The sequence below is a fragment of the Pelophylax lessonae genome, assembly GCF_965119305.1.
Source record: "Pelophylax lessonae genome assembly, chromosome: 3".
In the NCBI taxonomy this organism is placed as follows: domain Eukaryota; kingdom Metazoa; phylum Chordata; class Amphibia; order Anura; family Ranidae; genus Pelophylax; species Pelophylax lessonae.
In genome coordinates, this window is record NC_138770.1 from 493732186 (window position 1) to 493759071 (window position 26886).

General features: G+C 45.0%; 2 protein-coding genes across 2 annotated transcripts in view; one reads left to right on the forward strand and one right to left on the reverse strand.

Annotated features, from left to right (window-relative positions):
• Positions 1 to 15836, reverse strand: part of MORN2 (MORN repeat containing 2) — a 37570-nt gene extending 21734 nt beyond the window's left edge. Inside the window, exons 1-2 of the mRNA XM_082251987.1 lie at positions 15692 to 15836; positions 4880 to 4936 (exon numbers count right to left, since the gene is read on the reverse strand). Of these exons, the coding sequence (XP_082108113.1) occupies positions 4880 to 4936; positions 15692 to 15716 (82 nt within the window). The 5' untranslated portion in view covers positions 15717 to 15836. The remainder of the gene's footprint in view (positions 1 to 4879; positions 4937 to 15691) is intronic.
• DHX57 (DExH-box helicase 57) overlaps positions 15756 to 26886 on the forward strand; it is a 295697-nt gene continuing 284566 nt past the window's right edge. Inside the window, exons 1-2 of the mRNA XM_082251986.1 lie at positions 15756 to 15893; positions 23369 to 23625. Coding sequence (XP_082108112.1) covers positions 23369 to 23625 — 257 coding nt within the window. The 5' untranslated portion in view covers positions 15756 to 15893. The remainder of the gene's footprint in view (positions 15894 to 23368; positions 23626 to 26886) is intronic.

The following is a 26886-nucleotide window of genomic DNA, read 5'->3' on the forward strand; positions in this document are numbered from 1 at the left end:
AGCGTGGTGAGCTGACTATATGCATGTGATTCACATAACCATGTGAGAGTTTTAATCTCCTTGTTCATTTTAATAAATCATTTGAATCAGAGAGCACTATGGTTTTCCATTTTTATTTTATGGTCACATATGATTGATCGAGACGTCTGAAGTTAAATGGTGTGGTTAAGGAATGTTTCCTGCAGGAGTATCCCAGCATTATCCTGAGAGATATCTCATCAGGCGATTGTGACTCTGTAGTCGGGTCATGGTCTAGAGGTGAGCAGTTGGCACTGCCCAGACAGAGGGCCAGGGGTCTTGCTGTCTCATAGCTCAGTCAGAAAACATTTTAACCAGTACTTGGCTGGACACTGATAGAAGTCACAAGACTGCTCTAACTGCTGATGAGAAAAGGTATTTAGATTATTAAGTTTATATTTACTAAAATAATTTCCATTTCTATATTCTGTGTACTGTGGGAGACCAGATATAGGGAATGCAGGGTCCTGGGTTTAGTATCACTAATAAGAAAAAGAAAGGAGAGAAATGGTGGGACTTTGTAGGTAGCAACTAGTAATCCCATTAAAGAACTCAAGTGCTAAATTGGTAAAATATCAGTTTATTGTAACTTTAAAAATGTATTTAAAACCGAATCATGAAAAAACATATATGAAAGATACAAAACAATATCTCCTCATTGTGAAAAAAAATCCATGGGGTGGATGCATTCCGAATCCCCTTAGTAGAGGGGCATTATGCAGCAAGGGATCAGTACAAGGAGCTTTTTGAAGGGAAAAACCATATCATCACCCACCACATGTGGGATCGAAACCTGTTTACTCCAAGTTGGCCATTTTTGGAAAGTTTTATTGTCTCCAGAAGTTTTGACCATAGAGAGATACTTGTGGTGTGTGTGTTCTCCCTCTTTCCGGCTGGAGTCGGTGTGTCCGGGATCCCTTTTTTGTGCCACCATACAGTTCCGGGTGCTCCATGCTTTTTCTTCCTTTCCCTCCCCGGGATTGGCAATAATAGGATCTCCTGATGAAGCTAAAAGTGAAACGCGTAGCGATCCTTTGGCAATAGCAACCTGAGATACCCGTGAGACGCGGATACCTTCTAAATGATCACATATTTGAATTCAATATATACATAAAGGGTATTTTCACAGGTCTCCCTGTTGTATTTGTATTCTGACTGGGGAGATTTTGTTTCACCATGGGGAGATATTGTTTTGTATCTTTCATATATGTTTTTTCATGATTCGGTTTTAAATATATTTTTAATGTTGTTACAATAAACTGATATTTTACCAATTTAGCACTTGAGATCTTTAATGGGATTACTAGTGGCTACCTACAAAGTCCCTCAATTTCTCTCCTTTCTTTTTTGAAATTTATATATTGGGATGCAGTGCCACATATATTTGAGTCCTGTCTCATATTTTGTTATGTAACGCTCTAATTCGACTTTGTGGGTAAGGCTGCTTTATACAGAGAATATTTTAGTTATCCTTTCTTCTTTTATAATACTGCAATATACAATTTTATGTTCAGGTTGCTAAGGGATCAAACATCTGCCATTTGTGATCATTTTATTGCATTTTGAATTTTATCTTGACTAGTTACATAGTTAGTAAGGTTGAAAAAAGACATCAATCCATCCAGTTCAACCTATGCATCCAGTTCAACCTATGAATGCGTGTGTGTGTTTGCTTTTAATCGTACATTGTATACCCCTGTATGTTGTGGTCTTTAAGGTGTCCATCTACTAGTTTTTGAAACTATCGATGCTCCCTGCTGATACGACTGCTTGTGGAAGAGAATTCCACATCCTTACTGCTCTTACAGTGAAGAACCCCTTACGCACTTTAAGGTTAAACCGCCTTTCCTCTAGTTTTAGTGAGTGGCCACGTGTCTTATTGTACCTCCTTTCTCTGAATAGTTTGTTCCTTATGCTCGGGTCACCAGTACAGTATTTGTACATTGATATCATATCCCCCTCAATCGTCTTTTCTCCAGAGAGAAAAGGTTCAGTGCTTGTAGTCTTTCCTCATAGCTGATGTCCTCCATTCCCCTAATTATTTTTGTTGCCCTTCTCTGGACTTTCTCCAGTTCCAGCACATCCTTCCTGAGGACCGGTGCCCAGAACTGGACAGCATACTCCAGATGTGGCCGGACCAGAGTCTTGTAGAGTGGGAGAATAATCTCTTTATTTCTGGAGTGAATCCCCTTTTTTATACATCCCAGTATTCTGTTGGCTTTGCTTGCGGCGGCTTGGCATTGCATGCCACTGCCAAGCTTGTTGTCTACCAGTACCCCCAAGTCCTTTTCCATCCTAGACTCACCCAGAGGTTCCCCCCCTAGTGAGTAGCTTGCTTTCTGGTTTCTGGCACCCAGGTGCATTACTTCACATTTTTCAACATTAAACCTCATCTGCCATGTAGTTGCCCACCCCGTTATTTTGTTCAGGTCTGCTTGCAAGGTTTCCACATCCTGCATAGAAGATATTGGCATGCCTAATTTAGTATCATCTGCAAATACTGAGATTGTACTAGATATCCCCTCCTCTAGATCATTTATGAATAAATTAAACAGGATTGGTCCCAGGACAGAACCCTGGGGGACCCCACTTTCCACACCCGCCCAATCCGAGTACTCCCCATTAATCACCACCCTCTGTACTCTCCCCTGGAGCCAGTTCTCTATCCAGGTACTCACCTTATGGTCCATACCTACCTTCCTTAGTTTGTACAGTAATCGTTTGTGGGGAACGGTGTCAAAGGCCTTTGCAAAGTCCAGATACACCACATCCACAGGCTTACCTTTATCTAGGTGGCTGCTCACTTCATCGTAGAAGGTTAATAGATTGGTTTGGCAAGAACGATTTTTCATGAATCCATGCTGATTACTACTTATAATACCAGTTTCATTACTAAAGTCTTGTATGTGGTCCCTTAACATCCCCTCCAAAATTTTGCAGACTACTGATGTTAGGCTGACCGGCCTATAGTTACCCAGGATATATCACGGCCCCTTCTTAAATATTGGTACCACGTTGGCTTTTTTCCAATCAGCTGGCACCATACCCGTCTGTAAACTATCCTTAAAGATCAAGAATAATGGTCTGGCAATCACCTGGCTGAGCTCATTAAGAACCCTCGGGTGCAAGCCATCCGGTCCCGGGGATTTATTTGTGTTAAGTTTCTCTAGTTTAGCTCTAAGTCTATCTTCTGTTAACCATGGCGGCACTTTCTGAGGTGTATTATTGGCCTTACAAGCTGGGTTCGTGTAGCCCCCCGACTAGTTTAAGAAAGCTCTAGTCTAAATAAAATCGTTCATTTTAGGTATTGATATAATACATTTTTTTTTTCCAAAATACATTATATATCAAATAACATGCTCAATCCTATTTTTTCTCCTTTTAGCCCTGGTTCACACCAGTGCAGCTTTGAAATGGCCCTACGTCAGTGCGATTTCAAAGCTGCAGATCAGTGAGATTTGGATGTGCAATTTAATTGCGGCTTGCGACTTCATTTTGCAGAAGTCAATGCAAGTCACAATGAAATCTCAGAAAAAGTAGTTCAGGAACCTTTTTTCAAAGTCGCTGCAACTTGATCTCCACGATTTGAACAGATCCATTGCCACAAACAGGGTGCGACCTTTTCATGCGATTTTGAACTCTTAACCACTTGCCGACTGCCTAACTATTTACGTCAGCAGTCAGCCCCTCACAGGCAAACTGACGTAGATCTACGTCGCTAGCCTGTGAGTCTCTAGGGAGCGAGTGCGCGCCACTGGAGGCGTGCTCCCGCTCGCTCACAGACCCCCCCCCCCCGCGCGCGAGTGACCGGCGGACCCGATGTCCACCGGTCACTCGCGATCGTCGGTTACACCGGGAGAAAGGCAGGCGGCTAATGTAAACAAAGCCGCTTGTCTTTCTTCCCTGTGTAACAGCAGAGATCATACGGGTCTGCTATGTAGGACCGTAGATCTGTGCTGTTACATCACAAGCCACATCCAATCACAGTAAGAATCACGCCCCTAGGGACACACTTAACCCCTCCTTCTCAAATAAAGTTAACCCCTTCCCTGCCAGTGTCATTTTTACAGTAACAGTGCATATTTTTAGCACTGATTACTGTAGTAAAGTCACCGGTACCCCCAAAAGTGTCAAAAATGTCAGTCAAGGGTCCGATCTGTCCGCCGCAATGTCGCAGTCCCGCAAAAAAAAATCGCAGATCGCCGCCATTACTCGTTAAAAAAAAAACAACAAAAATTATAAAAATCTTTCCCTTAGTTAGTAAACGCAATAACTTTTGCACAAACCAATCAAACCAAACATATGTAGCAGAAAACAAATTGGCCTAAAATATTAAAAAATGTTGACTTTTTTGGGGGAATTTCATATAAAAAAATGTGAAAAATATTGTTATTTTTGCCAAATTGTCGCTTTTTTTTTGTTTATAGCGCATGATCAAAAAATCGCACAGGTGATCAAATACCACCAAAAGAAAGCTCTGTTTGTGGGAAAAAAAGGACGTCAAATTAGTTTGGGTACAGCGTCGCACGACCGCGCAATTGTCTGCTAAAGTCACGCAGTGCCGAATCGCAAAATAGGCCCTGGTCAGGAAGGGGGTAAAATCTTCCGGGGCTTAAGTGGTTAAATCGTATGACAAATCGCAATGGTGTGAACCAGGGTTTATAGCTATGCAGTGAGTAGTTCTCAGACAGTGATCATCCCCACTTCACCATATTCGCCTAAAAATTTAAAGTCTGCCAAATGTTTGAAAATTTGTATCGCTGTTCATTTCTTTACAATCAGAGAAAGACAGGTTGCCAAAACTTTGCAAATTATACATTAGCAGGTAAAAAAAAAAAATAATCTACAATTAATTTCTTACCATACGTATCTCCATTTGGAAACACAAATGAAATGTGACAGACTTCCAGAGCTATTTCTAAAAAAGATAATTCATTGTAAATATTTTACTTTGTAGTAACATTTTAACCAAAACATTTTAGCAAATCATTCAGAAATATTTGTTGTATGTGACTGCTATTCCTTTTCTTTCATAGGTCTATTCCCTGTCTGCAATCAATATTACTAAGCCTACTTTACCATTTGTAACATGCAAATGAATCATTTCAGCCCCAGGCCATTTCTAACATTTCTTATATATAGAGTATGTAAAAATCTAATAGAAAATTACTTAGAACCCCCCAAACATTATACATTTTTTTAAGCAGAGGCCCAAGAGAATACATTTTTTTATGTCACGCAGTATTTGCGCATCGGTTTATCAAATGCAAGTTATTTGAAAACATACACTTTAAAGAATTTTAGTGCACACAACACAATACAATATCCAATTTGGTAAAATATTAAAGATGATGTGACGCCAAGTAAATAGATACCAAACATGTCACACTTTAAAATTGCATACACTTATGGAACAGTGACAAACTACAGCACAATAAATTATCTATAGGCGATGCTTTAAAAGCCTTTACAGGTTACCATTTTAGATTTACACAGGGGGTCCGGTGCCAGAATTATTACTCTCGCTCTGATGTTTTCGATGATACCTCATACGTATGCCTGTGGGACTGACACGTGAGTTTGCCTTTGTGCGCAAGCACGGGGGGAAGGGCACTTTAAAAACATTTTTTTTTTGTAATACTATTTTTTTTCTTTTTTACACAGTCTCTATACATTTTTTTTATCAACTTTATTGCTTTCACAAGGGATGAACAACATGCCCTGTGATGGCATGGGCACATCTCTGTGTGGGCAAACACAGCCCTCATACAGGCATACGATTAAAGAGGAGTTCCAGCCTGTAAAAAAAAAAAAGAAATTTGTAGATTGCCGCGATTGTTGTTTCGGCGATCTTATCCGGTTTTGACAGTCTGTGTGAATGAGGCCAAACTCTAAATAAGGGAGCTGCAAGGGTTTGAAGTGTCACTGACTGACAATTTTGGGTATCTTAGTTTTCCAAGGGCACACTCAATTTTCAGACGGAGATTATGTTGTGTTTGTGTGCACTTAAATCCATTTAGTGTACTTTTTACAGAAAATATAGACTTGACAAACATTTGCACAGACATCACATGACATAAAAATGACATAACCGCTTCCCAGCACTGAGAAATTGCATTGATTTCAAAGCTTGCCCAGTTCGCGTAGGGTGCTGTAGTGAATTGGTGGATGGTGCCACCATGAAATCAAAGCAAATTAAGGATCTTCACCAGCACACCTTGGTATAGTGGTAATCTTGTCCTTTATTCACATAGAGTAACAGACATAAGAGGCAAACATTTGGGGACCTAGCAGGATCCCTTTTCATACCAGAGTGATGCCTTGAAAAAGGGATCCTGTGAGGTCCTGAAACTTTATCCTCTGATGTCTGTTACTCTATGTGAATAAAGGACAAGATTACCACTATACAGTACCAAGGTGTGTTGGTGAAAACCTTTATTTTCCCAAGCTTCCCAGCGTAGACATGCCCCACTCTAAGTTCTTGCATACTTCTGTACACCAATTCAGAGCAGGTTTCACCCACTGGCAGTTTCCTAATCTATGAACTGGTGGTAATTCTTTAAGGACATGTCGCTGCCCTAGCAACAGGTTCTTAAAGTGGCGGTAGTACCTGCATTTGCTGCATGTGTCGGTAGTGGCACGAATACTTGCCTGAATTATGTGCAGGTAGTTCTTAAAGCGAAGTTCTGCCCCCAGAAAAATATTAAAAGTCAGCAGCTACAAATACTGTAGCTGCTGACTTTTCATATTAGGACACTTACCTGTCCTGGAATCCAGCAATGTTGGCACCCCAGCCGATGTTATTATCGGCCGATGGGTGCTGCCGCTGCCATTGCCAGGAAGGGAACCCAGCAGTGAAGCCTTGCAGCTTCAAGGCCGGTTCCATACTGCACATGCACGAAGCGCGCTGCGCATTCTGGATGGTGAGGCAGCAGGCAAAGGAGGAGGGGGCCGGGCTTGTGATGTGCTTCGCCATGGCTGAGTCCCCCAGAAGTAGAGACAGGTTACATAGTTACATAGTAGTTGAGGTTGAATAAAGACAATATTCCATCCAGTTCAACCTGTGTAGGCATGTAGGTAACTGTGAAAAACAGGTACACATTCCCCCCTCCCCGGAAAGGTGCCAAATGTGGCACCAGATGGGGGAGCAAACAGATAAGCGTAAGTTCCACGTTTGGGTGGAACTCCACTTTAAAGAAGAAGTATAGCCAAAGCCTGTTGGCTATACTTCTCCAATGGAACAAACTGCAATCCTGTGACCTGTTTTGTTATTCTTGACGTAACATCGCCGGTCCAGGCTCTTAAAAGGTCCCGACCATATGGCTGGGATCCACCCAGATGCCTGGACCAGCAACTGGCTTAGCCTCTCTTTTTTTACAAATCCCATACTATCATCAGAAAATTGTCAGTAGGACTTTACTGAATTCCCCTGAAATTGTTTTGTGTTTTAAAGTCAATTTTCAAATCAGTAATGGGCATTTGAAAACTGGGCAATTTGAAACTACTTGGCTCGCAGTTGTGTCACATTAGCTACATTCAAAACAGACAATCAGGAGGCGTCAGGATTGCCTCCTGAGCAATGGAGAGTGGCTGCATAGCCATGCACTGTATAGTAAAAAAAAACACAGATCACTTTTCAGAGCTTTGGTTAGTGTGAATCTACAGTGTGTATATTAAGTACAGTTGTTTTTTTTTTTTTGGGGGGGGGGGAGTAAGTACCGATTTTATTGGCACCCGCTTCCACTTTCACAATCCTCACCTAGGCGAGGGTGGCATACCCTGCCCCACCTCCTCCCCTCTTGCAGCCTCCTAGGACAAATGAAATGTCCCTTGAGGCTGCAGGATCATTCACAAAGTGCTGTGCGACTTTGTGCATGCTCAGTAGGAAGCCTTTATCCAGGATGGTAATGCCAGTGACCCACAGGGGTAAGAAGAACTGGCTGCGGAAAGACAGCTTTGGACCCCAGGCACTGGTAAAAGCTGAAATCAAACATTTATTATATTACAGCTTATCAATTCATAGATGTGATGCCTGCATTTGTTTTCTTTTTTAGTATTTTTTCCCTATATTTTCACCTAGGGATCTAGTCAGTAAGTCTGTCATTTTTCAAAAGAACAAGCTGTCCTGCAGATGTAGCAGAGGGTTGAAACAAACCATTTACCACTAACAGGTGTGCTAACAATGATCAGCCTTTTTTATTTATTTAAAGCCTTTATCCCAAAAGGAAACAAATGGTTTGCTGTAGCTGATTATAAAGCGTGAACTGGAGTTTGGTTCAGTTTGTTAGTGTATCTAAATCTGTTAGTCCATCTAACATTCCCCTCCCCTCAGATTGACCATGTTGCTGTCTAAAGGTGTCCCTGTTGCTCCTCCTACCAGAGTGGTGACACTCTAATACAGGAGGGTGTGTTACTGGCCAGATCACCAGTAGAGTAGAAAAAAACCCCATAAAAAATGAATGCAGCCATCACATCTAATGATTGGTAAGCTGCAATATAACGGGATTATTGACTTACTGTAAAATCTATTTCTCTGATGTTCATTGACGGAGAACAGCTCCTGATTCTTCTTAACCATTGGGTTTTACTGCCCCCTACAGAAATAGGACACTAGGCAGGAAAAAGCTTGACTACGCCTATGGGCAGTCCCAGGGGGTATACACCCACACTCAGCTACAGGCACTCAGTTTTGCTACAAGCAGTGTCAGAAGAAAGCCAACTCCACAGAGGTGTGGGTGCTGTGTCCGTCAATGAACATCAGAGAAATGGATTTTACGGTAAGTCAAAAATCCCATTTTCTCTTTCGTTAATTGACGGACACAGCTCCTGATTCTTCCTAACCATTGGGATGTCCCAAAGCAGTGTTAAACATGAGGGGTGGGAAAAGAGCATAAAACAATTCCCAAGGCTAACCATAGCCAACCAAGAAACATGGAGTTCAACCAAAACAACTGGAGCTTACCTGAAAAAAAAATACATCCTCAAGGAGAACCAGGTCCTCTAAGTGCAAGCCTGCAAAATCTTGTACCCAAAAGTAGCATCCGCAGATGCCAACACATCCACTTTATAAATCTTTGTAAAAGTGTGCACAGACAACCAGATGGCCGCCTTGCAAACCTGCATCACTGATGCCTGATGACGGAAGGCCCAGGAGGCACTAAGCACCCGAGTAGAGTGTGCCTTAACCACTTGCCGACCGCCGCACGACTATCTACGGCGGCGGTCAGCCCCTCACAGGCAAAGTGACGTAGGGCTACGTCACTAGCTTGTGAGGGTCTAGGGAGCGAGCGCGCGCCGCCGGAGGCGCGCTCCCGCTCCCGCGTGGTCACGGACCCCCCCGCGCGTGTGACCGGCGGACCCGATGTCCGCTGGCCACTCTGCGATCGGCGGGGGAGAGGGAGAAAGTCAGGCAGCTTGTGTAAACAAGCTGCCTGTCATTCTCCCCTCTGTATGAGAGATGATCATACGGATCTACTATGTAGATCCGTTGATCACTCTGCATACAGCTGAAGCCACAGCCAATCCCAGTAAGAATCACGCCCCTAGGGACACACACAACCCCTCCCTCTCAAATAAAGTTAACCCCTTCACTACCAGTGTATTTTTACAGTAACAGTGCATATATATAGCACTGATTACTGTAGAAATGTCACTGGTAACCCCAAAAGTGTCAAAAATGTCAGTCAAGGGTCCGATCTGTCCGCCGCAATGTCGCAGTACCGCAAAAAAAATCGCAGATCGCCGCCATTACGCGTTAAAAAAAAACAACAAAAATGATAAAAATCTTTCCCTTAGTAAACACAATAACTTTTGCACAAACCAATCAAAATACGCTTTTTGCGATTTTTTTTACCAAACATAGGTAGCATAAAACAAATTGGCCGAAAATGTTAAAAAATTTTGATTTTTACATTTTTTTGGGGGGGAATTTCATATACAAAAAAGTGAAAAATATTGCTATTTTTGCAAAATTTACGCTCTTTTTTTGTTTATAGCGCGTGATCAAAAAATCGCACAGGTGATCAAATACCGCCAAAAGAAAGCTCTGTTTGTGGGAAAAAAAGGACGCCAAATTCGTTTAGGTACAGCGTCGCACGACCGCGCAATTGTCCGTTAAAGTCACGCAGTGCCGAATCGCAAAATACCCCCTGGTCGTTTAGCAGCCAAATCCTCCGGGGCTTAAGTGGTTAACAGGGAAAGGAGGAACCTGACCCCTAACTGAATAGGCCTGAATCACTGTCTGTCTGATCCATCTGGAAATGGTTACAGCAGAAACAGCCAACCCTTTTCGAGGTCTAACCGTGAGTAAAAGTGAGTCTTCCTAAAAGACTCCGTAGCTGCCATGTACACCCTGATAGCCCGAACCACATCCAGGGAATGCAGAGCAATTTCCTTAGGATGTTTAGACCTGGGACATAGTGAAGGCAACATAATGTCTTCATTCAAATGGAAATCAGAGACGACCTTTGGAAGGAACAATGGACAGGGACGAAGAACCACTTTAGCTCTGTAAACCAACAGGTAAGGTGAATGGCAAGACAACACCGCCAGCTCGGACACCTTGCACGCAGAAGTAATCACCACCAAAACAACGTAAGCAACCTAAGCAGGGGAACTTCCCGATATTTTTGAAGGGAGATTCCTGGATAACTGACAACACCAATTTGAGGACCCACGGCAGTAATGGAGACCGCACTGGAGGAACCAAGTGTCGAGTTCCCTGGATAAAGGTACGCACCAAGGAAAGTGTGGCCAATGGACACTGAAAGAAAACCGCCAAGGACAAAACCTGGAGGAAAGCCAAGATCCGAACCACCGAAAAGGGAGTACCCCGAAAGACTTACACCACACAACGTACATCTTCCAAATATGATGGTAGATTTTCGAATCTTTAACAGCGTAGGAATCACTGATTCAGACAAACCTCTATCCTTCAGCACCTGGCTTTCAACAGCCAAGCCGTTAAAACCAGTGACTGTAACGCAGGATGGAAGATTGGTCCTTAGGACAGCAGATCTTCCCTGAGAGGAAGTCTCCAAGGAGCATCGGCGACCAGCCGTACCAGATTGGCAAACCAAGACCAGCGAGGCCAGTCTGGAGCCAGAAAGACCGGAATCCCTTGCTGCCTCGATCCTGCACAGGAGTCTTGGAAGAAGCTTGAGAGGGGGAAAGGCATAAATCAGACGATACTGATGCCAAGGAGCCACTAATGCATCTGCAGCATCGGTCAGAGGATCCCGAGACCATGCCACAAACCTCTGTACCTTCCATGGAATGTGTACAGCAGAGAGAACTGGAACGATCATTTTGCCCACCTTAGAATTCCGGCTACTTCCCGATCTGCCAGGACACTTCTTGTGCCCCCATGGTGATTGACATAGGCCACGGCCGTGGCATTGTCCGATTGAATTCGTACCGGACACCCCTGAAGATGAATTGTCCAATGAACCAAACAAAGTCTGATTGCTCGGAGTTCCAGTACATTGATCGGCAGTCTGGACTCTTCCTGAGTCCAGACCCCCTGAGCACAAGCTGTACCGAGGACACCTCCCCACCCAAACAGGCTGGCATACATGGTGACAACTGCCCAGTACAGGGGTAGAAGGATTTTTCTGTCGAAGTTCCGAAGAATAAAGCCATCCTAAAACCATAATGCTCCTTGCCCATGCCAAAGCGGATGATGCGCTGTTGACCGGCACATATTGGAATGTGAAGGTAGGCATCCTTGATGTCAATAGAAGCGAGAAAATTCCCCAGATGTAGGGACGCCACTACCATACGAATGGACTCCATTCGGAACTTCTGTACCCGCACAAAGCAGTTTAGCGCCTTGAGGTCCAGAATTGGATGTACCTTGCCTTCCTTCCAGGGAACTGTAAACAGGTTTGAGTAAAACCCCTGAAAACATTCCGAAGCCAGAAACGGGACAATCACCCCATGAAGTAACAAGTCTTGCACTGCCACAAAGTGACCCCGTAAGCGATCTGAGAACAAGTGCAGGTTGGAAGGGAAGAACCTTTCTGGAGGAAAAGACCGAAATTTGATCTTGTAGCTGGACCGAATGACTTCCTGGACCCACTTGACCTGTACCAGAGAGATCCACGGTTCCGGAAATAAGCAAAGACGTCCCCCCACCCCAGATGCGGGTGAGGGCACCCCTTCATGCAGAGGAATCCTTGTCCGCAGGTCTGGAAGAGCCCCTCATGGCTTGCTAGACCAGGTCTTCTTGGAACCTAGGGGCAGGCCCCGAAGGACTTTTATCCCTTGAGGGATGAAAAAAGCCTCTTATGAGTCGAAAAGAATGGCCCATGTCTACAACAGGGCTTCTTGCCCTCATTAGCCTGTGGAAGAAGAGTACTCTCCCCCCCTGTGAGACCCTTAAAGATGTCATCCAAGGAAGCTCCAAACAGGCGATCCCCCACATCAGATAAGGCCTTCTTAGAAGCCTGGTCCGCAGACCAGCATTGTCAGCCAGATAAGATGTCGAAGGACCACTGTTGATACAGACAGCCTACAATCAAAGGAGCATCAAAAGAGGCATCACAGATAAACTGTAGCCCCTGGATCAACTCAGGGGGAAGCCATTTCCCCTCCAGGTCCCGGTGTAAAAGTTTAGTCTACTCGTCAGAGTTTGTGACACCAGGGCAATAGTAAATACCATTCTAAGCCGAACCAGCCATAGTGAAATATATGGCGGGCCAGAGCCCCCGCTCTCCTATCAATCGGATCTTTAAAGGTCAAGGACTCCTTGCCAGAATTAAGGTAGCTTTATTTTATGCTACAGGTGGGACCGTCCACTTTTTAGGGAATCCTTATAAGGATACCGCATTGCAAAACACTTAGGGACCACAAGAGTGCGTTTTGGACACCCCCATTGTTATGTGACAATGTTGTCAAAGTAAGCAGGAAAGGGGAACACCCCCGCCACAGTGGAGGACCTGTGGTGCCAAAAGGGACCGATGCCTCAGTCGCAGCATCTCCGCCATGTTTAAAATTTCCCGCTTTGACACAATCAGTGCATCCACCAGAGTCTTTTATATGCACAGCTAGAGGAGCAGAGGAAACATCCTCACTGTCTGAGCACGTGGATGCAGACCCAGTAGGGTGACTCGTGTCCGCAGTGGTGGAAACAGATTCAGGATCTGATGGAGAGATGAGGCAGGGGAGGGCGGTGGACGCTATATACTAAGGTCACCAAAAAAAACATACCAATCAAGGGAGGGCCACTGACTGCGATCGCACAAGGGGGACGCCACCTACTGGACCCCACAAAAACAAGGGGTCATCCTACCAGCCCCTCCACAGAGGCCCGCACAATAAGAAATAGCCCCCCTAAAAGGGGGCCGCCCGCCATGACGCGGACACGCAGGCAGGGTATCCGGCAGTGCTAAAAGGGGCAGGTGCCCTCCACAACAATGGCGGCATGGTTGCCATCAAAAATTAAACTGCCCCCACAGCACCACCCCTTCTAAGGGAGGTGCAAAGCTGGCCGAATGGCCTAGTAGGCTGCAAGCCGTGGTCTCAATTTGTGTGGAGGCCCTGCCGCAAGTGCACTAATCCCAGCCAGGCCCTTTGGGGCCGCCCCACAACAGGGGCCGATTCGGCCGCATCGCATGGCCCAGTAGGCCGCCTAAATTTTTGTGGATGCCCAGCCGTGAGCCTCAGCGAAGCCGACCACCCAGGGGCAGCGGAGGGAAGGGTGGATGCCCAAACAGAGGGTAGTGGCTTCAGCCACCCTCACTGGGGCCGCCCTACATAGCTCCTGACCAGTCCTAAATTTTTGGCCAGATCTGGCCACGTGAGGCACGGACACGTGGATGGCAAACCATCCGCTCCCTCAGCCCAACAACTCCAACTGCAGCAGGGAGCCCAGAGGACATCCTTGCCCTAGTCACCAACCCCCAGGGTAGCAGGTGAATCCTGCCTAACCCCCCCCCCCCACCCCGTTGTGCACCATGAAAAACCCGGACAACAGCAACTCCAACAAGCCCCCCTTAACCGGTTGCCGACCGCCGCAAGTACATATACTGCGGCGGTCAGCCCCGGCCAGGCAAAGTGACGTACCGGTACGTCACTAACCTGTCACAGCTTGTTCCCTGGGAAGTCTGTGCGTGTGAACGGCGGACCCGGTGGATCGTTGATCACTGTTCCTACACCAGTAGCCATGTCCAATCACAGTAAGAAGCACGCCCCTAGGAACACACTTAACCCCTCCTTCCCCAATAAAGTTAACCCCTTCCCTGCCAGTGCCATTTTGCAGTAACAGTGCATATGTATAGCACTGATTACTGCAGTAATGTCACTGGTAACCCCAAAAGTGTCAAAAATGTCAGTCAAGGGTGCGATCTGTCCGCCGCAATGTCGCAGTACCGCAGATCGCCGCCATTACGCGTAAAAAAAAACACCAAAAATGACAGAAATCTTTCCCTTAGTTAGTAAACGCAATAACTTTTGCGCAAACCAATCAAAATATGCTTTTTGCGATTTTTTTTACCAAACATATGTAGCAGAAAACAAATTGGCCAAAAATGTTAAAGAATTTTGATTTTTACATTTTTTTTGGGGGGAATTTCATATAAAAAAATGTGAAAAATATTGTTATTTTTGCAAAATTGACGCTCTTTTTTTGTTTATAGCGCAAAAAGTAAAAATCGCACAGGTGATCAAATACCACCAAAAAAAAGCTCTGTTTGTGGGGAAAAAAAGGACATCAAATTCATTTAGGTACAGCGCAATTGTCTGTTAATGTCACGCAGTGCCGAATTGCAAAAAAGGCCCTGGTCGGAATGGGGGTAAAATCTTCCGGGGCTTAAGTGGTTAAGAGCATGTGGCAAAAACCAGCTCAAAACCTCACCGGGGGGGGGGGATCTGAAGACCCACAGTGACCACCGAATTTTTAGAGGACTGGGCGGGAGGGGGGAACTCGGGGGTCCCAGTGTCCCAGGGAGCGGCCCAGGTCCACCCCAAGAACCCTCCAGGGGTAGAGGGGAGGACAGCTACTTACCATAACAGGAACAGGGTGGGCACCTTTCCTGACAGACCATCGCTTCATTGGGATGTGGGTGGCTGTCGGCCAGGAGGAACCCTGCGACTCAGGCTGAGGCCAGGTTGTATGCTCCATCATGAGACGTTTAACTCGCAGGCCAGTGGGGCTATGTCGCGGCCGACCTAGCGCTGAGCTAAGGCCTGCCCGCGCTCGCTGGCTAGACTGGGGGGACCCCCTGGTTCTAGATTATCCAGTCCATCTCCCAGTCCGGCAGTTGATAGTAGATTTTCACAGGAATAAAATAACAAAGATAGGAAAAAATCAATTTAGAAGGAAAAAAATTGCCAAGACCAGAGATCCCAGCAAGGAACTAGGTCCTTACTCCTGACTAGGCAGACTAGTGTGAGTGTGGGTGGATACCCCCTGGGACTGCCCATAGGTGTAGTCAAGCTTTTTCCTGTCTAGTGTCCTACTCCTGTAGGGGGCAGTATAACCCAATGGTTAAAAAGAATCAGTAGCTGTGTCTGTCAATGAACTAAAGAAAAAATACATTTTTAGTTGCACAACATCATGCAAAACAGTAACACAACACTCTCTAAACAATGACAACCATACAGGTATAGTGGATCAAAGCTTAGCTACACAACAATATGTGACCATTAGTGCGGATGAATCCAAAACCCTCACCAGAGTTCCACTCTGCAGTTTCCATCCTCTGGTGCCCAGGCACTGCACTGCCGTACGAGCGTCCTGCGTTCCCATAGAGACAGACCAACACTACAGGGAATATAGAACCGACCAATGAGAATCCGAGGGGTTGGGCTGTGAGCGTGTTCCGTGTGCAGTCACGTGATCAGACAGGAAGCGGTGGCACGGCGGAGGGAAGACAGTGAGTAGATGTGTTTTTGTATTGTGTTTAGTGCGGCATATTCGCTACAATGGTGTGTAGATCACTGTGCTCATATGGCTTTGTAGGAAATAAAGAACGGATTCATATTTGAACAATGTGCCTTTCACATTTTGCCTGCAGTTCTATTTGTGACTGAGGAATACAGGACATCTGCTGACAGCCTGCTTCTGATTGTACAGAGTTCACAGAGCTGCTAATACCAGGAGCACCAGATTCCTTGTATTAGTAATAGAATGTCATAACATAAATCTAAAGTAAAGCTAAAAGCAGAACATTTTTTTTTTTTTTGAGAAGTTTGGACTTCTGATAGGCAGCACCTCTGAAAAGCAATCTGCATTCAAGTTGCTATTCAGAGGCATTTCACAGGCAGTGAGGAGGGGATATAAGGGATTACATTTTAACCCTGTAAATGTTGCACCAATGTGCTGTAACCATGTGCATTCACAATGTTCCCTTCTCGCTTGAATGGGTCATGTTTGCTGGTAGTACTGCCCACCGAATGTGACAGGAGCAATCGTTTTTAATGTTAAACAAACAGAAATATTTGATGGTGGATGAATGTGTGTTCGGCCTGAACTAAGGTTTGGAACGAACCTGAAAGCTGTTACGCCTGCCAACTAATGCCCCATACACACGTGCAGATTATCTGCAGACTTACCTTTTCTATGTAGTGCAAGGGCCTGCCGGATTGCATACAAATTGAAAGTGTTTAGATTTGACCTCATATTATATGGTTTTGGTAAGTCTGCAGACAAAAGTCTGCAGATAATCTGCACGTGCGTATGGGGCATTAGTGCCCAGTCAGCTGTGGCCAGGGTATTTCCTGCCCCAGAGCAGCATATAATAAAGGGGAAGGGATGCTCCTGAAAGTATGGCCACATGGCTGTATTTGATCAATGACTTTGTTCAAATATGGCCATGTGGAGAATTTAGGTCACTGATGTCACAGGCAGAGGGGGAAACTGCCCTGGCACAGCAGTTTACTGTAGGGATGGGGTCACTGTGGCGAGCTTATCCTGGTACAAGGCTGACAGGAGTGGTGACTACTCCTGTCAGCCTAGTGCTGGAAGCGGCAAGGAGAGAGCAGGGAGGACGCAGGGTTGTTTTCACGCTCTCCCCCTTTTTCTTTCTGCTAGAACAGTGCTCCTGTATTAGGAAGCTGGCAGCTGTGTGTATAGGAATACAGGAGCGCTGCTCTAGCACAAAAAGGAGCACAACCCTCATGTCTTCCCTGCTTTCTCCTGGCTGTGTCTAGCACTGGGCTGACAGGAATAGCGATGCTGTTACTAATATTGAGGGGGGGGGGGGGGAGGCGCAGTTTGGCAGCTTTGCACTGGATGATTCATATCCCGGCACTGGTTACAAGCATCCCTGCCCCTTTAATACATGCTGCAGTGGGGCAGGGAATGCCTTGACCAGAGCTGATAAAGTCTCTAAAAAAGAGACGCGTCCACACAATGAAGTTGGACGAGGAGCAGTTAAATCCAAAACTGTATAAGTGGTTCTCTACTGCTAAAGCACTAATGCTGGCCAAACACTAGCCAAAATATCGAAGAAACTCATTTTCGAAAAACGAAAAATCGGCCGTGAGAGCAGACGATCGTGTCATCATGTAATGACCGAATTTTGAAAGATAAATCGTTAAATGAATCAATTTTTCGTTCAGTTTGTCACATATGCCTAGGGCAAACAGGTCGGCCGAGAAATACATTAACCTTTCAATTTATCATTCGTTTATCATTCGGCCGGCAGATTTTCAAAACTGTTCCTTCAATTTTTTTGCTCTGAAGAGTTCATAAACGATTTTCTCTTTGTGCCCATTAACTGGACAAAAAAGGGACAATCTGACCAAATGACAGATTTTCCAACGATTTTTGGCAGGTGTATGGCCAGCATTAGGATGTAAAATGCCCTTCCACAGTTGGTGACGTCAGTGAGAAGTGTAGATACCCTGTTTCCCTGAAAATAAGCCTTACCCCGAAAATAAGACCTAGCATGATTTTCAGATATGGCTGCAATATAAGCCCTACCCTGAAAATAAGCCCTATTAACTACCTCCCACCCGGGCCATAGTACATATACGGCCGGGTGGGAGCTTCCTCCTTCTGAATGGACGTTCCGGAACGTCCTTCAGAAGGAGAGAGATCGCGCCGCCGCGGGCACGCGCAGCGGCGCGATCTCGATGTGCCTGTGTCCCTAGGACACAGAGCAAGGAGACTCGGCAGGAGGGCCCTGTGATTGGCCCTCCTGATCACATGACGGCTGTGACCAATCACAGCCGTCATGTAATGTCAATACAGCCGTTGTAACGGCTTTGATCTCTTCTCCTCCTGACAGATTCTGTCAGTAAGGAGAAGATCAGAGGATCGTTTCTGCAGCCGGGGTGATCAGTGAGTATTTCTAATTACTCACTGATCACAGGGGGGGTCTGTGCTGGTAATCAGATGATTGATTACCAGTGCAGCCCTGGGGGGAGGGGATGCCACTAGAGCCACCAGGGATGCCCACCCATGACCACCAGGGATGCCCACCATGGCCACCAGGGATGGGAAACAGGGCTCAGAGAGCCTGCCAGTGGTGCCCCCCTATCAGTGCTGCCCACCAATGCCATCTATCAGTGCTGCCCACCAGTGCCCGTTATTGCCATCTATCAGTGCCGCCCACCAGTGCCCGTTATTGCCCACCAGTGCTGCCTATCAGTGCCCATCAGTGCCCCCCATCAGTGCCCATCAGTGCCAACCATCAGTGCCGCCGATCAGTGCCCATCAGTGCTGCCGATCAGTGCCCATCAGTGCTGCCTATCAGTGCCCACCAGTGCCACATATCAGTGCCCATCAGTGCTGCATATCAGTGCTACCTATCAGTGCCCATCAGTGCTGCATATCAGTGCCACCCCATCAGTGCCACCCCATCAGTGTCTCCTCATCAGTGCCTGTCAGTGCGGCGTCATCAGTGCTCATCAGTGCAGGAAAAAACGTATCTATTTACAAAATTTTATAACCTAATCAAAAAAACTTTTTTTTTTTTTCAAACTTTTCCTTCTTTTTTTATTTGTGCACCAAAAAAAAAAAAAACCTGGCGGTGATCAAATACCACCAAAAGAAAGCTCTATTTGTGGGGAAAAAATGACATAAATTTGGTTTAGGTACAATGTTGCATGACCGCGCAGTTGTCATTCAAAATGCAACAGCGCTAAAAGCTGAAAATTGGTCTGGGAAGGAAGGGGGTTTAAGTGCCCAGTATTGAGGTGGTTAAAATGCTTGATCTCCGCCCCTCTGTCTGCAGTATTCGGAGAGGGAAAGTAGAGCTCCAGAGGGTCGCATGAGTGCCCAGCAGTGCTGTAAATAAGGTATTTTCCACAATAAAATTACAAAAGACACCCTGCACATTACATAATCTTTTTACAAAATCGATTACATAATTTTACAATGACTATCCAAGGTTTATTTTTGGGATTACAGAATATCAATTGAGAGGGGGAGATAACTTTTTTTAACATTTTATTTTTTTATTACAGGTTTTTTTTAGAACATAGAGAGGGTTAAATGACACAGCACAAGCACTGTCCTGTCTATCTTGCTTTAAAGGATCAGAATATTTATTTATTTTAGGGTTACAATCACTTTAAGATCGTCATTGTACATACCGTAAATAAATAAGACATCCCCTGAAAATAAGCCCTAGTATGATTTTTGTATCCAAAATTAATATAAGACCCGGTCTTATTTTTGGGGAAACACGGGTACATTTAAAAAACATTTACATGTGTTCCTTAGTGAACACAATGTACAGGCCAGGATTTTGAAAATTGTATTGCCATAAACAAACACACCCACTTAGGTTGAGCTGGATGTACTGGTGTCTTTATTCAACCTTACCAACTATTTAACTAGCGGCCATGGAGCTGGTCTGGTGGATGAAAGAGCTTGCATCTGGGTTCAGTCTGAATCTGCTAGACATGTGGACCAAACTCATGCTTTGGTCTTGCCAAAAATGCAGGATTAACAATGTCATCTCTTCTTTTATATACTAATAGGCTCATTAACCCACCATGTAGTGGAGATGAATAAAGGCAACCATGTTTGTAGTCCAGCCTGTGTGGGCGGCCGCAGAACTTTTTTCATGGGAGGGGGGGGGCATCATTTTAAAGTGGAGTTCCACCCTATTTTTATACTTACCTCCATCTTCTCGCTCCGGGTCACCTGAAAAAGAAATGGATAATCGCATATTTTTTTTTTTTTTACTTACCTCGTAGCTAAGAAAATATACTTACCTTACTTCCTTCTTCCTCCTTCCTCGGCCGCGGCCCGTCGTCACTTCCTGGCTCTGCAATGATTCCTGGGAGCTGGACGTCATAGCTCCCAGGAATCATTGCGCCTGCACCGGCCCCGACGTCAGTTCCGGGTCGCGCGCGTCATCCCCTTCTAAACAGCTTCTGGGCATGCCCAGAAGCTGTAGAGGGATGACGCGCGCGACCTGGAAGTGACGTCGGGGCCGGCGCAGAGCATCGTGGGACCAAAGAAGGCGGAAGAAGACGCCGAAGAGGATCTCGCTGGCTTCAAGCTGCCCACATCTGAGATGGCAGCGCTGGACAAGACGTTTGCAAGGTAAGTATTTGTCCTAACAGGTAAGTGCAACCCGGGACAGATCAGAGGCTAGCCATTGTGGAATGCACTAGCCCTGACTGTCCCGGGGGTATTAAAAAAAAAAAAAAAAAATCCAGGGTGGGACTCCGCTTTAAGGTCACCCATGCTCCGCCGCTTTTCAACAATGTCATGAAGGGGAGGGGCTTAGTTATTATACTTATTATGAGTATTTATTTTTAAAGAGCAAGCAGCATTTATTTTAAAGCATTTAAGTTTACATAAAAAATAATAATAATTGATCCTGTTACCTTAACCACTTGCCATCTGCTCACATTGCTGCTACTGCGGCAATGTGGCTCGTTATCGTCCAGCGACGTAGACCTAGACTCCGGAGGCGCCCTCCCGCTGTTTTCAGTCACAGCGGGAGTCGGGCCAGGGGAGGAGCGGCGGCGATCGCCGCTGCTCTTCCCCGATCATCAGGGAATCTAGTTTGGAGATCCGCCCGCTTGTGTAAACAGAGCGGGCGGATCTCCTCAGTGACAAGGAGTGACAGATTGCAGTGTTCAGCATAGCTGAACATGCGATCTGTCCTTGTGTCACTCAGTCACCCCCCCCCCCCACACGTTAGTAAGCACCAGGCATACATTAACCCCTCCCTCTCCAATAAAATTAACCCCTTCCCTGCCAGTGTCATTTTTACAGTAACAGTGCATATATATAGCACTGATTACTGCAGTAATGTCACTGGTACCCCCAAAAGTGTCTAAAATGTCAGTCAAGGGTCCGATCTGTCCGCCGCAATGTCGCAGTCCCGCAAAAAAAATCGCAGATCGCCGCCATTACACGTTAAAAAAAAAAAAAACACCAAAAATGACAGAAATCTTTCCCTTAGTTAGTAAACGCGATAACTTTTGCGCAAACCAATCAAAATACGCTTATTGTGATTTTTTTTTTTTTACCAAACATAGGAAGCCGAAAACAAATTGGCCAAAAATTAAAAAAAATTTTGATTTTTAAATTTTTTTGGGGGGGAATTTCATATAAAAAAATTCAAAAAATATTGTTATTTTTTCAAAATAAACGCTCTTTTTTTGTTTATAGCGCAAAAAGTAAAAATCGCACAGGTGATCAAATACCACCAAAAGAAAGCTCTGTTTGTGTGAAAAAAAGGACGTAAATTTCGTTTGGGTACGGCGTCGTACGACCGCGCAATTGTCAGTTAAAGTCGCACAGCGCCGAATCGCAAAAAGTGGCCCAGACGTATGACAGCAAAATCCTCCAGTGGTAAAGTGGTTAAAGCATGTTATACAGCACAGTGCTTTGCTGTGTAATTTGGCCCCTTCTATCACCTGAAATACCTGGCTTATCCTGCCTGGCTATGTCCTCCCCTCTGTAAACTGACCACGGTATATCATGACGGCTGAGCCCTGACACTGTGGTCAGTTTACGTGCCTCTGTCATCCGCAACCTTCCTGTCCTCCTCTGTCCTCTTCTCCCCTCTCTCCCTGCCTGTCTGCTCCTGTGTCAGTGTCCACCGCCCCCCTCTCTTCCTGCTGCTGTAGTTTAATTTTAAATGTTCATATCCTGTTTATAGTCTGTTTAATAATCCTGTGTGCCCCTGTGTCTGTGTTTTATAAAAATAAGCCATTTACAAGTTTTCAGGGCTCCACACATCGCTCACGTGACCCGCCGCCTGTCTCCTCCCCTCCTCACTGACATCAGTGAGGAATCCTCGGCCGCACCCGCTGCAGGCAGCTGTCAGATGGGGAGAGGAGAGAGCCGTGGGGTCATAAGAGCGGTGCTCGGCCCTCTGAAAACTGGTAAAGAACGGTTTATTTTTTTTAAAACTCATACACAGACACACAGGATTATTTAACAGACCAGACAGGATGGTATAAAGTGGCTTAACAACCACTTGAAAGGGGAAGTTGAGATTCCGGGAGGGCATTTGCCCCCCCTTGCCCCCACCTGCGGACGCCCATGATGACAACCATGGCTTCTTCTATAGATCCCATGGAGAAGTGAGTGTAGACAAAAGGGGACAAGTAGCGTGTTATTTGCAGCATTACCACATGAAATAAAATGGGGAAAAAGACTGGAAATAAAGTAATGCAGCTACTACATCTAAGGACTAGTAACCTGCGATGTACGTTTTTTTGAATTTCGATACATTCTAAATCCGAACGTCCTGCAAATTACCACTGCATTTTACATACATTAAAAAAGTTAAAGAATGTATATGCAGAAACAAGATGCTTATGGTTTTGCTTTCCCCAAAGGCAGTCTATTATCCACACATTACTCTTGTCTCAGTTTACATGGAGGGCCTTTTGCACTTTTGATTGTCACCCTAACCTCATTAATTATAGTTTTCAGCAAAAGATTTATCAGATTCGAGCAGCAAAGTAGAGTAATATGTAGGCTTTCAGTTATTCTAAAGCGCTGAACATTTTGCAAAAAATGTTTTAGCTCAATGGACGTATTGTTGCTCAGGTAAATGATAACTTAGCGATCTTCTGAATAGTAGTCAGTAGTCAGATGTAATGGCCATCAATTAAATATCTACCTGTGTATGCCCAAAGAAAAACAAACATGTACATAGTCTGCCAAAGCATTTTTAATTACCTGGCTGTCTCTAGCTTACGTTTATGCAGCAAATGATGTCAGAGTAAACTCGATAAATGGATCAGTACAAGAGTCTGGCATATAGCATTTTTCAGGAGGAGTAGCCCAAATATTTCGCTCAGCACATACTTTCTTAAAAAACATGAGATTCGTAAAGGCTACCCCATATTTAACTTGAATTCTATTATATGAACCACCCATGTTTTTGCTCTTTATTCTATGTATTATAGTATATACCTACAGATGGATTTTCCAGTTCGAAGGAAAGGAAAGCCTAACAAAGGAGGTGGCAAAGGAAATCGCGGTAGTGGAAGAGGTGGGCGAGGAGGTGGGCGAGGAGGTGGACGAGGAGGCAGAAGAGGTGGTGGTAGACAAGAAAGTTCAAGATATGAACCTGGAGCAGGAGGAGCAGCAGGAGGAGGAGGCGGCAGAAAAAGCTCTAGTAGAGCCTGGGATGATGGAGATGATATTTGTTTCTCAAGCAAACCAGTGATAAAGAGGTAATCATTCTTTTAATTGTCTTTTGTTAATGGTTTTTGCTCATATTTCTTGGATTTAATGACAAATTTCTAGGCTCTTTTAATTGACTGGAAGATGACATAATTTGCAGTTTTGAGTGAGAAAATTGATAGTTGACATCTGTTTTTTTTTTTTTTTTTTTTTTTTTTTTTATTAAATGACCTTTATTTATCTTGCCTTTATTAATATGACTGCCCAAATAGAGCACAGATTCATAAGAATTGTACTTGGCTTAAAGAAAAAGTATGGCCAAAATTTTTTGGCCCTACTTATTCAATGAATCCCAGGAGTACAGATTGTTACATACATAAGGGTTGTTTTTCTAAAACTAGAGAGTGCAAAATCTGGTGTAGCTCTGCATAGAATATGATCAGTCTCCAGGTTTTTTTTTGTTAAAGCTTAATTGAGCAAGCCGAAGTTAGAAGCTAATTGGCTACCATACACAGATGCACCATATTTTGTACTCTCCAGTTTTAGTAAATCAACCCCATAGTTGGTAGGTTGAATAGGACACCAGTCCATCCAGTTAAACCCCAGAGGGTGTGTGTTTGTTACTACCATTTCCCATATCCCTGTATATTGCACTCGCTAAGATGCCCATAGAAGAGTTTTTTTTTTTTTTTTTTAATTATTGACACTCCCAAATGACACCACTAATGCCTCGTTTCCACTGAGCAATACGGCTTGGTTCGGTACGGTACGCAATTTTTGGCGTTTCCATTGTCAAAAGTTGTGAATGGTACCCTAATTCTGAACCGTACCGTACCAATTTTTGGGACCCTTTCGCTGGGGTACCAAGCACATTAGTACCGTACCAACAGGGTGGAGCTATACTATTGAGGTACTGTTGAGCTGAGGTACTGTTGGCGGTGGAAAAGCAAGCCTGATCAAGGTGTACCATACCGAACCATACTGAACTGTACCAAACCGTACAGATCAGTGGAAATGAAGCTTAATTGTGGAAATAAGTTCCACATCTTTACTGCTCTAACAGTAAATAAACCCGCTACACAGTTAAAGGTTAAACCACTTCTCGTCCAACTTCTTTGAGAATGTTGCGTGTCTTCTTAAATGACCTGAGACTGAATTGTGTTCTCCATATACTAGAATCACTGTTTAGATATTAGTAAAATTGCAATCATGTCACCTCTTAAGCGTCCCTTCTCCAGGGAGAATTTGGTTTTAATGTTTGCAGTCATTGCTCCTAACTGATGTCCTCTAGTCCCCTTATCAACATTGTTGCCCTCCTCTGAACTCTCTACATTTCAGCACATCCTTCCTAATGACACGAGACCAGAACTGCACAGCATACTCAAGAAGTAGTCAGACCAGAGTTTTGTAAAATTGTAGAATTATAGTCCTTCCTCTTGAGTAAATACCATTTTTAATTCATGCTAGTAGTCTGCTAGCCTTATTTTCTGCTGCTTGGCATTGCACGCGATTTCTAAGCCTGTGGTCCACTAGGATCCCCAGATCCATTTCCATCCTGTAATCCCGCCATAGATTCTCCCCCTAGTGTCTAACTTGCAATCTTAGTTTTAGTCCCCAAGTGCATTACTTTACATTTAATGCAGTGGAATCTTCGCCGTGAATCAGCTGGCTGCTGATGGTGGTCCTGTGCCTGGATTCCTGCTCTCTATTGTGGCTGTTGCCTGGGCTCCAGGGATCCCTCCTGGATGCCGTGTGTGTTATTCCTCCACACCAGTAGCTACGAACATGAAGGTGCTGGTTGACGCACTGATTACATCTTAAAAATGGAGGATGCAGCTGAGACTGTGGCTGAGGTGGCTGTATCCTTTGACACCCACAAGCTGTCTCGTACAGCAAAAGTGTTTCCTTATCCCTCCTATTTTGTCAAGTTTGTCTATAAAGATTGGGAGCGCCTAAAACGCCCCTTTGTGGCTCCTAAACGCTTTGCTGTGAGGTACCCCTTTTAAAGAGTTTCTTCTCAAGAAGTGGACTGTCCCACCGGGGGTGGATCCCCCTGTCTCCAGCTTAAACAAGGCAACCATGATTCAGGTAGAGGAATCTCTGGCTTTTGAGGATCCGGCTGACAGGAAGGCAGAGTCTGTGGTCACAATATGTTCACTTCCTGGCCATTGCCCTGGTGTCGCAAACCCTAACTCAGTGGGCTAAACATTTGCGCCGTGATCAAGAGGGTGAGCAGATTCCCCCTGCCTTTGCTGAGTTGGCGGACAGTTGATCCAGGGGCTGCAGGTTTTTTCTGCGATGCCTCTTTGGACGCGGCTCCCTTGATTTCTAAGCTATCTGTTTTGGCAGTGGTGCTTAGGCGTGTATTGTGGCTTAAGAGTTGGTCTGCGAACCAGACTTCTTCTTTTTTTTTTTTTTTTTTTTTTTTTTAAGGTCTGACTGATTTAACCTTTCAAGGCAATTGTCTGTTTGGGGCTACCCAGGATGACATCATTAAGAGTCTCACAGGGAAGAATAGTACCTTTCTTCAACAGTCTGGGAAGGGAAAAGAACCTTGTCGCAGTTTTCCACTGACAAGGGTTCAAAACCTTTCAAGCCCTCCTCGGGAGGTTCCAGGCAGCCCTGGTCTGGCAAGCCGGAGCAGGATCCTCTAGACTCCTTTAGAGGATCCATGCTAAAGGATAAGGCTCCTTCAGCATGAAGGTTTCGCCCTCACCTTTACCTGGGATGGGTGGACATCTTCGCTGGTTTCCGGGTCCGTGGACCTCCTTGGCAAATGAAAAATGGGTCCACGAAGTGATACTGTCCGGTTACAAGATAGTTTTGTTTTTGCTCTCTGTAAAGGTCCTTTCCTTCTAATGTATATCTGTCCCCGGACCGATTGCAAGACCTGTTGCTTCAGGGTGTGATTGTCCGAGTTTTGGTATCGGAACAGTTTCAAGGTTTTTATTCAAACCTGTTCATGGTCCCAAAGAAGGAGGGCAAAGTGCATCCAATTCTGGACCTCAAGGCCCTGAACTGTTTTGTGTGGGTACAGTAATTCAGAATGGAGTCTATTCGCACGGTGGTGGCATCCCTACATCAAGGAGATTTTCTTTCCTCTATCGACATCAAGGATGCTTCCCTACACATACCAATATGTGCTCGACACCAGCGCTTCCTTGGTTTTGCTGTGGGAGAGGAGCATTATCAGTTCCTGGCATTGCCCTTTGGTCTTGCCTGCATTCCTCGGGCCTTCACAAAAATGTTGGCCCCAGTTCTGGCGTTGCTACGTTAGCAGGAGATTGCGATACTGGGCTACCTGGACGACC